The 17,123-nt window shown below is 34.0% G+C and overlaps 1 protein-coding gene and 1 long non-coding RNA gene across 2 annotated transcripts; one reads left to right on the top strand and one right to left on the bottom strand.

The window, feature by feature from the left end:
- Window positions 1-5,556: 5,556 nt before the first annotated feature.
- On the bottom strand, window positions 5,557-9,195 carry LOC139866106 (calcium-dependent protein kinase 26-like). The gene is made up of 7 exons (XM_071854246.1): window positions 8,277-9,195; window positions 7,642-7,785; window positions 7,395-7,547; window positions 7,066-7,181; window positions 6,811-6,978; window positions 6,511-6,735; window positions 5,557-6,287 (listed from the first exon to the last, which is right to left on the bottom strand). Exons 1-7 carry the CDS (start codon window positions 9,157-9,159, stop codon window positions 6,159-6,161), a joined length of 1,818 nt encoding a protein of 605 aa, XP_071710347.1. The 5' UTR covers window positions 9,160-9,195; the 3' UTR covers window positions 5,557-6,158.
- LOC139866109 (uncharacterized) lies at window positions 6,169-6,957 on the top strand. The gene is made up of 3 exons (XR_011765245.1): window positions 6,169-6,339; window positions 6,450-6,490; window positions 6,578-6,957. It is a non-coding gene; the product is annotated as an uncharacterized lncRNA (long non-coding RNA).
- Window positions 9,196-17,123: the final 7,928 nt, after the last annotated feature.

Below are 17,123 nucleotides of genomic sequence, written 5' to 3' on the forward strand. Positions count from 1 at the left end.
TTAAATATATATATTTTCTTCAAGAAAAAAAATTATTAGAAAAAATGGGTCTTGACCCGACCCAATCCGTTTGGACCGATCGGTTCGACCCGTTTGAATTTTGAAACCAGTTCGCCCCATTTGAATTTTGAGACCTGTTCGACACATGACTCGTTTTGACCGAAACCCATTTGGGTCCCGACCCGTTTGCCATGCTTAGTTTGTTAGCAGTATTTCATGAAGCAGTTATATGAGTAAGATTAGATTAGCAGTTACTATATGTGTTATACGTTTTGTACGTAACATTTTATAACAAAACAAATATTACAGATTTCATTTAAACTATTTAGCAAATCAATCTTCTTTAATGCCTTGGATCAGATTTTTGTTTCAGTTTTATTCTTTTGGCCATTAGAAGAAAAACAAATAATATGCGTGTTGTTGGCTGCTTACAAGTTATGTGTAGCGAATGCTCTGCTATATGCATACATGGTTGAAGTATCGGACCGATATGACTACAAATTCGAATCCATCAGTTTGTAATAATACAAAAAAGTAGACTTTTATATTTTCATCTTACATGTATTTAGAGGCATGGTAGCACCTAATGAACTATTTGTGCAATCAAGATCTAACATCTGAAGAAATTTGGTACCAGATTATGAAGACAGAATAGTAAAATTTAAGAATAAGAACTTATTGGAAATCCTTCTCCAATTATAGAAAAACTCTTATTACAATCTCCTTATTACATCCCTATTTATAGTTGATTAATCCTTATCCATTAAGTTAATCAAGTCTAGTCTAGAATAATCTAGGATAACCAAGTCTAGAATCATCTAGGATAGTCAAGTCTAGAATAAAGTAGAAAAGTCAAGGAAGAAGCAAAATTGAAAACAATGACGGCTAGCCCACTTGTTATCCGTTCACATGTTCCACCTCCTCAAATCCATTTGAGATATAATTTCACAAAATAAACCTCTAACTTATTACTTTATATCAAGATTGGTCCAACAATCACCCCCCCCAATCTTGACCTTGAGTCATCATTTATTTCTTTGAGTCTTCAATCCTTTGAACCCCAAGAATCTCTCTCATTTCAGCAAACTTTAACTTCGGCAATGCTTTTGTAAGAATATCAGCCCGTTGTTGATCTCCACTGATGTATTCAACTTTAATCTTCTCGTTTTCAACACACTCTCGTATGAAATGATACCGTGTGTCGATATGCTTACTTCTTCCATGAAATACCGGATTTTTCATCAATGATATTGCTGACTTATTATCAACTTTGATCACAACTTGTTCTTTTTTTCTTCCAGTTATTTCAGCTAAGAGTCCCCTTAACCATATTGCTTGACAAGCTGCTGCAGTAGCAGCCATAAATTCTGCTTCGCAGGATGATAAGGCCACTGTTTGTTGTTTTTGTGAATTCCAAGCAATAGGTCCATCATCAAAGTAGAACACTAATCCAGTAGTACCCTTTCCATCATCTGGGTCCACCGAGAAGCTGCTGTCACTAAATCCAAGTAGGTTATTGCTACCATTCCTTCGATAGTGAATACCCAGGTCTACTGTTCCTTTCAAGTACCTGAGAATTTGCTTAACAGCTTGAAGATGAGTAATTTTAGGAGTTTGCATATACCTACTTGCATATCCCACCGAGTATGCAAGATCCGGCCGTGTATGAGTTAAATACCGAAGGCATCCAATTGTTTTCCGGTATTCAGTTGCATCAACACATTTGCTGCCATCATCTTTCATCAACTTCAGACCTGGTCCCATTGGATATTTAGTGGAATTGCACTCCCACATTCCTGCTTCCTCTAGGATTCTTTTAGCATATCTTGATTGATGAATTTTTATTCCATCTATGCCTTGTATTACTTCGAGTCCGAGATAGTAAGAAAGTAAACCCAGATCACTCATCTCGAATTTATCTTCCATTTGCCTTTTGAATTGTTTAATTTTCTCCGGGTTATTACCTGTTACAATCAAATCATCAACATAAATTCCTACCAAAAGTGATCCTTCTTGTGTTCTTTTTGTGTATACAGCTTGTTCAAGCTTACACCTTTGAAATCCATATTCCTTTAGAACTCCATCTAATTTTGTATTCCAAGCACGTGGAGCTTGCTTCAAGCCATAGAGAGCCTTTGACAGTCTGTACACCTTTTGTTCCTTCCCCTTTATCACAAAACCTTCCGGTTGAGATACGAAGACTTCTTCCTTGAGGTCACCATGTAGAAATGCTGTTTTAACATCTAGGTGATGAACATCCCATCCTCTTTGGGCTGCCAAAGCTAGAATAAGTCTAACAGTCTCAAGTCTAGCTACGGGTGCGAATACCTCGTCAAAGTCTACACCATGTGTCTGGATGTAGCCTTTGGCAACTAGCCGTGCTTTATGTCGTGTGACATTTCCTTTTGCATCCCTTTTAATTTTGTATACCCAATTTAGTCCAATAGGTCGGTGTCCTTGGGGTAGATCCATTAACTCCCAAGTATTATTCATTTCAATGGAAGCTATTTCACCTTCCATAGCTTGCTGCCATTCTTTATATCTTGTAGCTTCCCTGAAATTTGTTGGTTCTCCTTCAGTAAGAAGAAGATCATATACATCACTTTGATTTTTCCAACCTCGTGGTGGTGTATCATCATATGTCTCCTCTTCTGCCATAGATGGATCTGACTCATTGACTGTATCTGTCGGGAGACGAGACAGCATAGGTCCTCGTTGTTTTACTGTTGTTTCAGGACTGCTAACATCAGAATGGGTTATGCTTTCCTCATTGGTCGATCTTCCTTGACTTGAGGGGTTGCTGCTTTGTGGGCTATATGAGCTACTTGGGCTGCCTGGTTCAGTAGGCCCATTTTCGGAATTTTGATCAGCCGAGAAAACTTCACCGGGGTTTATATGTATCACGAATTCTCCTTTGTGATTAGGTTCTTGATTGTATTCTACTCCGGAATGCAAAAACCATTTGCGTGCTTCATCAAATTTCACATCTCGACTGATTACTATTTTCATCTTCTCGGGATCATACATACGATGTGCCTTAGTTCCTGGTTCAGTTCCTAAATAAACCATAAGAATACTTCTGTCATCAAGTTTTTTTACTTGATCTAAAGGTACTTTCACATATCCAACACATCCAAACACCTAAATGATCAAGATTTGGTCTTCTTCCTTTTAAAGCCTCATATGGTGTTTGATTTTTCAGAATCTTCGTGGGCAACCTGTTTAGAATATAAACCGAGTGACGTACTGCTTCAGCCCAGAAACTTTGTGGCATATCCATTGCTTTAAGAATACTCCTTGTTGTGCTCATCACTGTTCGATTTCGCCTTTCAACGATACCATTCTGCTGTGGCGTGTAAGGTGCAGTCAACTGTCTTGTGATTCCAGCATAATCACAATACTGATTGAACTCGTTGGATGTAAATTCTCCTCCCCGATCAGTTCTAAGGACCTTTATTTTCCTTCTATATTGATTTTCAGCAATCGCCTTGAATTTCTTGAATTGCTCAAATGCCTCTCCTTTGGTTTTTAACATGAAAGACCACATAAACCTGCTGTGATCATCAACAATCAGCATAACGTACTTGTTTCCCGCTTGGGTGGCAGGGGATATGGGTCCGCACAGGTCTGCATAAACCTGTTCCAGTGGATTTTGGGCTCTAAAAGTCGTCTGGACAGGAAAACTTTGTCGTGAATGTTTCCCTGCTAAACATGCTTCACACATCTGTGTAGGGTGATCAATAACCGGCACTCCATCCACTAGATTGTTGGTCCCTAGCCGCTTTATTGTATCAAAGTTCACATGACCGAGACGGGCATGCCACAACCATGCTGGATCATCAATCTTGGCACGTAAACAGATTGGTGTCCCAACCTCGAGATTAATTTTATACAACCGATTAGGGGACCTTTGAACCTTCATTAGCAGCGATCCATCTACCTCAAACATATATAAGAAACCATGTTTGATCAAGATTACACAACCCCCTTCTTCAGCTTGCCCAAGACTAAATATGTTAGTCTTTAAGTATGGGATATAAAGTATGTCGGTCAACAAACGTTGTTCACCATTCTTACATGTTAAAAGAATAGATCCTCTTCCTTCTATATCCACACACGAGTTATCCCCAAATCTCACTGTACCACCAATATCCGTATCAAGTTTTGAAAACAGTCCTTTGTTTCCTGTCATGTGGTTTGTTGCTCCAGTATCTAAGTACCACATGTTTTCTCCACCATCATGTGACTCATACTTTGCTGGAAAAACCTTCTTTTTACTATAGATGAATTACTTCCTTCTCGCTTCTTTGATTGGCTACGGACATCAATAGTGCAGGTTTGTCATCATTAGCCACTGGTAGTTCGGTTGATCTAGCTTGAGTCAAATTTGCTTGTTCTCCTTTCTTTCATGTTGGACAATCGGATGAGAAGTGTCCAAATGCATCACATCGAAAACACTGCAGCTTTGATCGATCTTTAGTTAAGTTTTCAGTTATTTGTCTACCAGCAAAAAAGTTTTGTCCGCGGCCTGAACCCCTTCCTCGACTACAAACTGTCCACGACCTCGGCCCCTACCCCGGGTGTCTTGGCCATTCCCTCGACCTCGACCAAAGTTGTTTTCCCTTTTCTTTCTTGAGTCCCATCCTTCATAGGACAACAGAAGTTGGTCATGGCTGTTATTTGTAGTCTTTAGACTGGTTCGTTCTTCGTAAGCTTTTAGCCTACCCACAACTTCCTGGAATTTCACCGTTTTGAGATCAACCAGTTGTTCGATAGTGGCTGCCATATTTAAGAATTTTTCTGGTATGGCAGTTAATATTTTTCTCACCAACGTGGTTTCCTCAATGACGGTTCCAAGTGCAGCTGATTTTGAGGCAATTCCAGAAAGTTTTGCGGCAAAATCATCAATTTTTTCGTTATCTTTCATCCTTGCTGCTTCAAATTCAGCTTTAAGAGTTTGAAGCCTAGCCTCCATTACTCGTTCAACTCCAAGGTGACGGGTCTTGATTGCATCCCAGATTTCCTTTGCATGGGTGCAACTTGCAACTTGAAGAATCAAGTCTTCAGGTAAAGACTGATACAGATAAGCGATTGCAGCATTATCCTTTTTCTGATCGACATCAGTTCCAGGTTCAATTGATTCCCAGATTCCATGTGCTTTAAAAATCGCTTTGATTCTAAGCGACCAGATGGGATAATTGGTCGCAGTTAGGATAGGGCACTGGAACGTAAGATGACTGGTATCCTTGATTGCATCCGCGGTATTGATAATATCTCCCATGAATCTGGTCTTCGATCGACGCTCGTATTTTTCTGTCTTAGAATCTGGTGATTGATCTAGTCCTTTTGATCAACAACACGATCCCTTTTGTAACCTGGCTCTGATACCAATTGAAGAAATTTGGTACCAGATTATGAAGACAGAATAGTAAAATTTAAGAATAAGAACTTATTGGAAATCCTTCTCCAATTATAGAAAAACTCTTATTACAATCTCCTTATTACATCCCTATTTATAGTTGATTAATCCTTATCTATTAAGTTAATCAAGTCTAGTCTAGAATAATCTAGGATAACCAAGTCTAGAATCATCTAGGATAGTCAAGTCTAGAATAAAGTAGAAAAGTCAAGGAAGAAGCAAAATTGAAAACAATGACGGCTAGCCCACTTGTTATCCGTTCACATGTTCCACCTCCTCAAATCCATTTGAGATATAATTTCACAAAATAAACCTCTAACTTATTACTTTATGTCAAGATTGATCCAACAACATCTTCTAGTTTAGATGCATTTTCTGACATTTAAATGCTAACAGCATCCCAATAAGAACTTCTAACAAAGCGTTTTGTTTGTATAAATTGTGTAAGAGCCTTTAAAAATAAGTTTTAGTTCCATTGATAAAAAAAAACTTTCCATCTATATAAAATTGTTAAAAAGTACAAAATTAACAATGAAAGAGGATGTAAAGCTTAAGACATTCAAGGTCTTTAATTTCATTGTCTCATCTTACATCTTATCTTATCTTATCTTATCTTATTATCAATGGAACTAAAACTTTTTAAAATATCCCTTACACCAATTTTACAAAATAGTTTTTTTAAAAACGTATGGTTGCGGTTGCTTAAAAAGAAGAAAATAAAAACAGTTAACAAATCATATTAACAAACCAGCACAGGTTCTGGCTCCCTCAACATCACACTGAAATCGTTCTTCAATTGCTTATTTGTCAATTTAGGACTTCCATTATGCATCATTGCAACAAATTCATTGTAATCTATACGCCCATCCTGCAAGTATATAAAAAATTCGAAAAAATTTAGAACAGAAAAGAATTCAAAGGTAACAATTTCAACTCATGTACTTATAAATGGGTCGATTCAAGTTATATATATTCTCTAACCAAGTTTTACCCATTTTGCCACTTCTGATACAAATCTCAATCTTTTTAGATAATATGAATGCGTATTCGGATTAATAATGGAATATATTGGTAATAATTAATTATCTTACATTATTCTGGTCAGCTTCTTTAATAATTTCTTCTAACTGAACATCATCAACTCCAAATTCTTTGCAGGCTTGTTGAAGTTCATCAAGCGTGATATAACCACTGCCATCTTTATCAAAATACGAAAATGCAGCAAACAAACGGTCTTCCCTATCAACTTGATTCACATGCAACGTTGCAGCTACAAATTCTTCATAGTCGATCGTACCATTATTATCAATATCCGCCTGCACTTTCAAATGAAACAATTAAAAAAAAAAATGATATGCACAACAAATAAAAGGTCTATTAGTAAAACTTACAGATTGCATTAGATTGTAAATTTCACATTCTTTGAGATTAGAACCAAATTTTTTGAGTCCAGCTTTTAGTTCTTCAAAAGTAATATAACCACTATTGTCTGTATCTATTATCTTGAACATTTGTTTTAATCCTGCTAATTCTTCCTCTGATAGTTTTGATGCGATTACCTGCGAAAAATATGAGATGGGTAAGGGTAAAGTTGACATTTTGCACTTAAATTTTAATGTTATCAGCATATTTTCTAGAGAACTTACCCTTAGAGCCATTTTCTTGAGCTTGTTCATGGCAGAAAACTGAGTTAACCGGGTCAACACTGCGGAATCAAGAGGTTTATCGGGAGCAACACCATCTTCACTAATCCAAGGATGGCCTACAGCAGTTAGAGCAAGAGTTAAAATTAGACATAATTACACGAATAGTCCCCGTGGTTTTTTTGCACTGCTAGTCCTTATGGTTTGCAATTTTTGTGTGGATAATCCCTCCGTCAAAAAACTCGTTAAATTTCTCCGTTAAGTTATAATCATGTAACTAAAAATCATATAACGCATAGTAAAATATACTAAGTGGAACAAATTAGACTTACAGAGAACTTCATGAGCCGTTATACGCCTTTTAGGGTGTCTAGTCAGCATTCTCCTAACCAAATCTTTAGCACTTTCCGAAATACTAGGCCATGGATCAGATGAAAAGTCAAGCTTACCCCTCAAAACCTCTTCGAATATTTCATTCTCAGATTCTGTATTCAAATAATAAAAAACGGTACATGATGATGACCCACAACTAACTATAGAGACTTTGAGTTACCATATTTTTTATTTTATTGGCCTTACCTCCCCAAAATGGTGGGACCCCACAAAGAAGAATGTAAAGGATCACACCCGCGCTCCATAAATCGGCTTGTGGACCGTAATTTTTAAGCAAAACTTCCGGTGCAACATAGTAAGGACTTCCAACCACGTCGATAAAAGTTTCACCTGCAATTTAGACCAATATTGATTAACTCAAATGTCAATAAAAATTCTACTTATGGAACTAGTAATAGTTTCATTTATAGATAGATTTTATGTGAACCAATATAACCATATTAATGAGAGATCAATGTCTAACTCTACCCAAACTTGAATTGTATGTATCCAACTATCAGTTGCAGCTATTTATATGTGCGAAGTGTACAGCCGAACAGGGCCAAAATTTTGAAAGGGTCAAAATTTTGAAAAACCTATATAATAATCCGTTCAATTATATGTTTTGCCACACATCAAATCAAGAAAATTAATTTATCAAACAATTACATCGTACAAGAATCTATTTTTTCTATTGGTAACTTATCTAATATTATTACGGGGTATTTTTTATGTGTTTTAAAAAATTTAACGTTTATAAGGGTTCATTTTCTATGTCTCGAACAGAGACCATCAAATTAATGAGACAGGCCCTGAAAATATATATATAATCTAAAAGATACCTGGTTTGAAGAAAACGGATAGTCCAAAATCTATAGCTTTAAGAGGTGAATCTTCATGATCATCTACAAATAGAAAATTCTCAGGTTTAAGATCACGATGCATAACTCCTAATGAATGACAAGCTTCAATCACACCAACAATCGTTCTAACCAAATCGGCCGCCTTTCTTTCAGAAAAATGTCCTTTTTTAGTAATTCTATCAAAAAGTTCACCTCCAGCACAAAGTTCCATAACCAAATGAACCGCCACCGAATCCTCATACGCACCTTGAATCGAAACCACGTTCGGGTTCCCAGACAAATGATGCATAATTTCGATTTCTCGTCTAACATCTTCCACATCATCGTCTGTAATCAACTTCCTTTTAGCGATTGATTTGCAAGCAAACATTTTCCCTGTAGTTTTTTCTACACAAAGAAACGTTGTACCAAATTGACCATGTCCTAATTTTGGACCCAAATTGTAATACTCTTTCAAATGACCCGTTTTCGTTTTCAACACCCTGTCAGCTTGTAACCCTGCACTCAACATTCTCTTCACATTATGCGCCTTTTTAACGCTTGACGATTTACTTTGTTGCTTCACAATCACAACCTTTTCAGGTTCTTTAACATCTTCTTGCTTCGTTTCGGGGATAGAAACTAAGGGCTGATCAGATGGTTTAGTCTCATTTTTCAGTATGATCACTAACTTTGGAGGTGTCTTTTGAACAGACACAGGAACAGAAAGTTTAGGATCTTTTTCAACTGAAGGTGATTCTTTACTAAATTCGGCGTTTTTGTAGTTGATCATATCGGGTGATCGAGACCACCAATATGGATATGACATTGATTGAAACAATCCATCTTTTGAGTAACATGATCCTACACATACATTTCCCATCTATCTATATTCAATCCAATTCTACACACAAAATAAAAGTTCAAAGTATGTATAACTGTTTACAGTTCATTCGAACATATAATCAAACAGTTGGTGTGCAACAAGTATTAAAACAGCAATTGAACAAAGGTGGGCAGGGCAGACACAATACTCAATATAACAATCTTTAAGAATGAAAGGGAATTGGAATGTGGGATTGAAGGAAAGAAAGAAAAGATTGGTGGGTATAAATGGAAAATATTGAAGTAAATAAGTAAGGGTGTACCAGGTCTGACTAAAAAATCTTCGGAAAAATTGGGACTTTTTCTCTAGGGGGATTTGAAAGTTTCTACATTTACATACGTACATTGTTTATATATATGTGCTTACTATGTATATAGTCCGATGAAATAGGGATGGTGGGTGACGAGTGAGGTTGAAGATATTGACGATGGAAAGTGACAGGTATGGGAATGAAGGTTTTTTATTTCCTCTTAGAGCGCTCCTGATGGAGAAGTTCCTCCATCTAAGTCCTCAGCGCCACATCAGCACTTCCTTTCCACTTCCTTCCCAGGACTAAACACAGAACTAAACACTCCCAACCATGACACTCTTTCCTCAATATTTTTAATTACTTTTTACTTTTTTCTAAAATCAAATATAAATTACTCAGCACTTACTTCCTATCACTTATCAAGTTATCAACCACTAAATTGCTATCATCCATGACGTACACATCAGTTCCCACGTCTATTTTTTATATTAAACTTTTATATTATTAACTTATATATAACAAAAAATTCTAAAAATAAACATTTTACTAATAAAAATATATTACAGATTCCTAAAAATACAATAGGAAAAAAAAACATTACAAAGTCCTAGAAAATAAAAATAAAACATTACAAAGTCCAAAAAAAATAAAAATAAAACATTACAAAGTCCTAAAAAATAAAAATAAAACATTACAAAGTCTTAAAATAAAAAAAAATAAAAAAAACGATTACAAAGTCCTACAAAAACAAGTTCAATACGACATGATTGTGTCGTCACTCACGTAACCCTCATTGCTACTGTTGTCGAGTGTTGAATTTTCGGGTCCAAATACCAATACAATACAACTCGATTCGGTTGCATTTTGAAATGTCCCGTTCTTATTGATTAAAAACGTTCCATATTAATTGATTTCGTTGCGAGGTTTTGACCTCTATATGAGTCATTTTTCAAAGACTGCATTCATTTTTAAAACAAACCATAACCTTTATTTCATAAATAAAGGTTTAAAAAGCTTTACGTAGATTATCAAATAATGATAATCTAAAATATCATGTTTACACACGACCATTACATAATGGTTTACAATACAAATATGTTACATCGAAATCAGTTTCTTGAATGCAGTTTTTACACAATATCATACAAACATGGACTCCAAATCTTGTCCTTATTTTAGTATGCAACAGTGAAAGCTCTTAGTATTCACCTGAGAATAAACATGTTTTAAACGTCAACAAAAATGTTGGTGAGTTATAGGTTTAACCTATATATATCAAATCGTAACAATAGACCACAAGATTTCATATTTCAATACACATCTTATACATAGAGATAAAAATCATTCATATGGTGAACACCTGATAACCGACATTAACAAGATGCATATATAAGAATATCCCCATCATTCCGGGACACCCTTCGGATATGATATAAATTTCAAAGTACTAAAGCATCCGGTACTTTGGATGGGGTTTGTTAGGCCCAATAGATCTATCTTTAGGATTCGCGTCAATTAGGGTGTCTGTTCCCTAATTCTTAGATTACCAGACTTAATAAAAAGGGGCATATTCGATTTCGATAATTCAACCATAGAATGTAGTTTCACGTACTTGTGTCTATTTTGTAAATCATTTATAAAACCTGCATGTATTCTCATCCCAAAAATATTAGATTTTAAAAGTGGGACTATAACTCACTTTCACAGATTTTTACTTCGTCGGGAAGTAAGACTTGGCCACTGGTTGATTCACGAACCTATAACAATATATACATATATATCAAAGTATGTTCAAAATATATTTACAACACTTTTAATATATTTTGATGTTTTAAGTTTATTAAGTCAGCTGTCCTCGTTAGTAACCTACAACTAGTTGTCCACAGTTAGATGTACAGAAATAAATCGATAAATATTATCTTGAATCAATCCACGACCCAGTGTATACGTATCTCAGTATTGATCACAACTCAAACTATATATATTTTGGAATCAACCTCAACCCTGTATAGCTAACTCCAACATTCACATATAGAGTGTCTATGGTTGTTCCGAAATATATATAGATGTGTCGACATGATAGGTCGAAACATTGTATACGTGTCTATGGTATCTCAAGATTACATAATATACAATACAAGTTGATTAAGTTATGGTTGGAATAGATTTGTTACCAATTTTCACGTAGCTAAAATGAGAAAAATTATCCAATCTTGTTTTACCCATAACTTCTTCATTTTAAATCCGTTTTTAGTGAATCAAATTGCTATGGTTTCATATTGAACTCTATTTTATGAATCTAAACAGAAAAAGTATAGGTTTATAGTCGGAAAAATAAGTTACAAGTCGTTTTTGTAAAGGTAGTCATTTCAGTCGAAAGAACGACGTCTAGATGACCATTTTAGAAAACATACTTCCACTTTGAGTTTAACCATAATTTTTGGATAGAGTTTCATGTTCATAATAAAAATAATTTTCTCAGAATAACAACTTTTAAATCAAAGTTTATCATAGTTTTTAATTAACTAACCCAAAACAGCCCGCGGTGTTACTACGACGGCGTAAATCCGGTTTTACGGTGTTTTTCGTGTTTCCAGGTTTTAAATCATTAAGTTAGCATATCATATAGATATAGAACATGTGTTTAGTTGATTTTAAAAGTCAAGTTAGAAGGATTAACTTTTGTTTGCGAACAAGTTTAGAATTAACTAAACTATGTTCTAGTGATTACAAGTTTAAACCTTCGAATAAGATAGCTTTATATGTATGAATCGAATGATGTTATGAATATAATTACTACCTCAAGTTCCTTGGATAAACCTACTGGAAATGAGAAAAATAGATCTAGCTTCAAAGGATCCTTGGATGGCTTGAAAGTTCTTGAAGCAGAATCATGACACGAAACAATTTCAAGTAAGATTTCCACTCGAAATAAGATTGTTATAGTTGTAGAAATTGAATTAAAGTTTGAATATAATTATTACCTTGTATTAGAAAGATAACCTACTGTAAGTAACAAAGGTTTCTTGATCTTGGATGATTACTTGGAATGGATTTAGAAAACTTGGAAGTAAACTTGCAATCTTGGAAGTATTCTTGATTTTATGAAACTAGAACTTTTGGAATTTATGAAGAACACTTAGAACTTGAAGATAGAACTTGAGAGAGATCAATTAGATGAATAAAATTGAAGAATGAAAGTGTTTGTAGGTGTTTTTGGTCGTTGGTGTATGGATTAGATATAAAGGATATGTAATTTTGTTTTCATGTAAATAAGTCATGAATGATTACTCATATTTTTGTAATTTTATGAGATATTTCATGCTAGTTGCCGAATGATGGTTCCCACATGTGTTAGGTGACTCACATGGACTACTAAGATCTGATCATTGGAGTGTATATACCAATAGTACATACATCTAAAAGCTGTGTATTGTACGAGTACTAATACGGGTGCATACTAGTAGAATTGTTGATGAAACTGAACGAGGATGTAATTGTAAGCATTTTTATTAAGTAGAAGTATTTTGATAAGTGTATTGAAGTCTTTCAAAAGTGTATAAATACATATTAAAACACTACATGTATATACATTTTAACTGAGTCGTTAAGTCATCGTTAGTCGTTACATGTAAGTGTTGTTTTGAAACCTTTAGGTTAACGATCTTGTTAAATGTTGTTAACCCAATGTTTATAATATCAAATGAGATTTTAAATTTTTATATTATCATGATATTATCATGTATGAATATCTCTTAATATGATATATATACATTAAATGTCTTTACAACGATAATCGTTACATATATGTCTCGTTTAAAAATCATTAAGTTAGTAGTCTTGTTTTTACATATGTTGTTCATTGTTAATATACTTAATGATATGTTTACTTATCATAGTATCATGTTAACTATATATATATATATCCATATATATGTCATCATATAGTTTTTACAAGTTTTAACGTTCGTGAATCACCGGTCAACTTGGGTGGTCAATTGTCTATATGAAACATATTTCAATTAATCAAGTCTTAACAAGTTTGATTGCTTAACATGTTGGAAACATTTAATCATGTAAATATCAATCTCAATTAATATATATAAACATGGAAAAGTTCGGGTCACTACACATTTGAGTAAGACTCTCCTGAAAATTTCATGTCATTCTTTTTAGGTCGTGATAAACTCAAACTTATCGGTTTCTGGATCACACCAAGCAAAATCCGAGGCCTCGAAGTCAACATGTTCGCGTATGTAGTCGAACAAACACCCCGTGTCCCAGTAGGTGTTATCGAGTGACTCGAACGACTTGCACTGTCCGTCCAGGTACATCTTCCAATCTTCGCTTAGTTGTCCCCCGTACCAAACATCCATCGAAATAGTTAAACGCGCCATTGTGTGAGTGTATTTTATGAAATAAAATGGCAGTTTATATTAGTGTGTGTTTGAGTGTGGATTTATATTTGAATGTAGTGTGTGTTTAATGTTTGAATCACATATACTCGTATATATATATAGATTAGATTTGAGATTTGAAAATTTATCCGTTGCAAACGTTCACCTACACCTTTTGTCCGTGAATCAAATTGCCTTCCAACGAAATTTTCGAGTACGGTGGTTAAATGGCGGTCACATGCCACCTTGCTAATATCGACGCCCTAGAACGGAGGGACCAAGGGCGGCTCAACGACCAAACCGATACGAGCAGTCTTAAAAAGTTTATTCGAAGGTTGTTTAGGCTCCGTTTGGCTCACGGAATACAATGAGATTCCGGCGGGATTGGAATTGAATTTAGACACGACACGTGTCTAAATTGTACACAAATAAAATCCACCATCACAATTACTTTTTCACTTAAATTCTCTAATATACTCTTAATGAAAAGGTTACACAATCTTTTTATTATAATTCATTAAGGGATATATTGGAAAGAATAGTATCAAATTATGGTGGAATTGATGAAAAATCTACATTTAGTATTTTTCTACGAATAGTATGTTCACGGAGAGTGAGTAGTTATATTTTTTTCCGGCAAAAATATTTATATGTATATATATAATAGATCAAAATATCCGGTAAAAATACAGAGAGCAGATCTAACGACCAAAACTCATTGAATCTCGCTTTGTGCGTCCTACAAGCTAAGAACGATAAGATTGAAAGAAGAGCGAGCACTAATGAACATGCTATTGAAATTATACACAAATAAAATCCAACAAACATAAACCTAAAATTACAAATAAACATGAACCCGTATCCAACACCTCAACCGACACTTCTCAACAGCCACACATACGCCACATCAACCAGAAAACTCAAGAACACTAACCCCGAGACCTAATTTTCCGGAGCCGACTAAGTCAGCAACGTTGGAAACAACATTGAACCCACCAAAATATACACAACGATAAATGGAATGAACGAGAGAGCCAGAGTAACTAAAAATCAGAACCAACCACATAGTTGAACCGTATAGAGATCAATGCCAAATTGCACTGAAATTTTCTGATAATTCTGAAGGACCACCGCTCAAGCAGCTGTCGGCCACCAACAACCACTTGACAATCGTTAGCAGCCGCAGTAGCCTCCATCCACCATTGGCCGCCACCAACAGCTGCCATGCACCGTCAGTAGCAACCAACAGCAGGTCAGCAGCCATCACCAGCGCTACCACTACCAACCAGTATCAGACGGCAGCCTAGCAGCAGCCTCCAACAGCCGCAGTCTCCAGCAGTCGCCAATAGCCACCAGCCGCCGCCAATTGTTACTCAACAAATAAACTACGGAGTATATATTCTTGAATTTCTTAAACATAATCGTTAAGGCTATGCATAATAATTTCTTTTTTTATTATCTTCAATAATTATTATTATTATTATTATTATTATTATTATTATTATTATTATTATTATTATTATTATTATTATTATTATTATTATTATTATTATTATTATTATTATTATTATTATTATCATCTAATAAATCTCTATAATGATGATGTTCTAAATAAAGATATTCAAGCTTAAAAAAATTTAAAAATAAAATGAAAAATTTTAATCCCTCATGATGTCATTAAAATAATTAATTGTATTTAATAAAAAAAATATTAACATGTTAATTGTATAATATATGAAACATAATAAAAAAAACTCCTGATCATTTGTACAATATTTGAAACATTATGTACAACTTTATGTTAAAACACTCTCATGACAATATGTACAATATTTGAAGTATTATGTACAACCTTATGATAAAATACCAACTTTAAAACAAATTGTATGATCTTCTATAAAACACCCAATGAACACATGTACAAATTTTGAAGCATATTGTACAACCTTCATATAATAATTGTATTTTAATTTTTAAAAAAATCTAAAGACGCATTTGTTATATATTACTAATACTCCGTAATTATTATTAAAAATATTAATACTCAATTTTTAAACAAACTTTATTATTATTATTATTATTATTATTATTATTATTATTATTATTATTATTATTATTATTATTTAATTTTATTATTATAATTATAATTATAATTATAATTATAATAATTATTATATTATTAATATTCAAATATGGATTCTCTTTACGGGATTAATTATGTTACATATGTATGCGAAAATACATGTCTCTATATGTTTGTATAAACAACGACAAACTTCTTAGTCGGAATCCGTGGTTCCACAGATCATTAAACTAAATGACTTTAGCATTAAATTCACTTAATACCTAAAATATGTCATTAAACTGTTTCGTTTAAATAAAGTTGTGGTTCTACGGGTCATTTTACTAGTTATTAATATTATTACTAATTATAAATTGTACGGAGTACAACGTATTTATTTTGATGATCTCCATAAATTATGATATTGTTATGAAAAATAAATTAATATTTGATAACGTAATTTCAGTCATATAGTTTCAACTAGTTGTTGAACCCTCGCTTCACGCCGGGGTTCGGTTTTCAATGTATTTTATTGCGTTTAGTTTGTAAAATTATTTCGTGGTTAAAGAATGATGTCGTTGAAGCGTAACTCGTGTCGAACTAAAAGGTATAACCCGTGAAAGATTTAAATGTTATTTTAAATTAACAATATATGTCCATCTCCGCGTTTAGCTATGTAATTATCGACTTTTAAAAATTTAACGCAAAATCAACGTGTATGAAAAGTACCCCAAATATTTAGCGTTTTTTGTAAAACATCCATTTTACGTATAGTTAGTGACATTGTGTTTCTAAAGTTATTTCGAGTTTAACGATGGTGTCGGAAAAATTTAACTCGTTACGAGCGAAAAGATATGACCCGTTGAATATTTAGGTGGAGTTTATTTAAGATTTTTTATGAAAATGTTATTTGACACTTAACCCCCTGTTTGGGGGTCGATTTGAATATTTGAAAAAAGTGTGTGGGTCTTTGTTGGTGTAGTGAAATTTAATTAGAATTAAAAAAAAGTTAAAAGGACGAAAATGCCCCAGTTACTATTCACCATATTTGTCTATTAGATAATATAGTAATATAATGAATAATAAATGCTTCTATACATTATAGACAAAATATTACGAATGGTCTCTATGGGTTGAATCAAAAATCACTGGTGGTTCTTGTACCTTTTTTCGTCAAAGATGGTCCACGTGTTTTGCATTTGAATCACTGGTAGCCCCTTGGATTTGGAATAAGATTTATGGCTACACAAAC

This window comes from Rutidosis leptorrhynchoides, chromosome 1 (assembly GCF_046630445.1).
Source record: "Rutidosis leptorrhynchoides isolate AG116_Rl617_1_P2 chromosome 1, CSIRO_AGI_Rlap_v1, whole genome shotgun sequence".
Classification (NCBI taxonomy): Eukaryota; Viridiplantae; Streptophyta; class Magnoliopsida; order Asterales; family Asteraceae; genus Rutidosis; species Rutidosis leptorrhynchoides.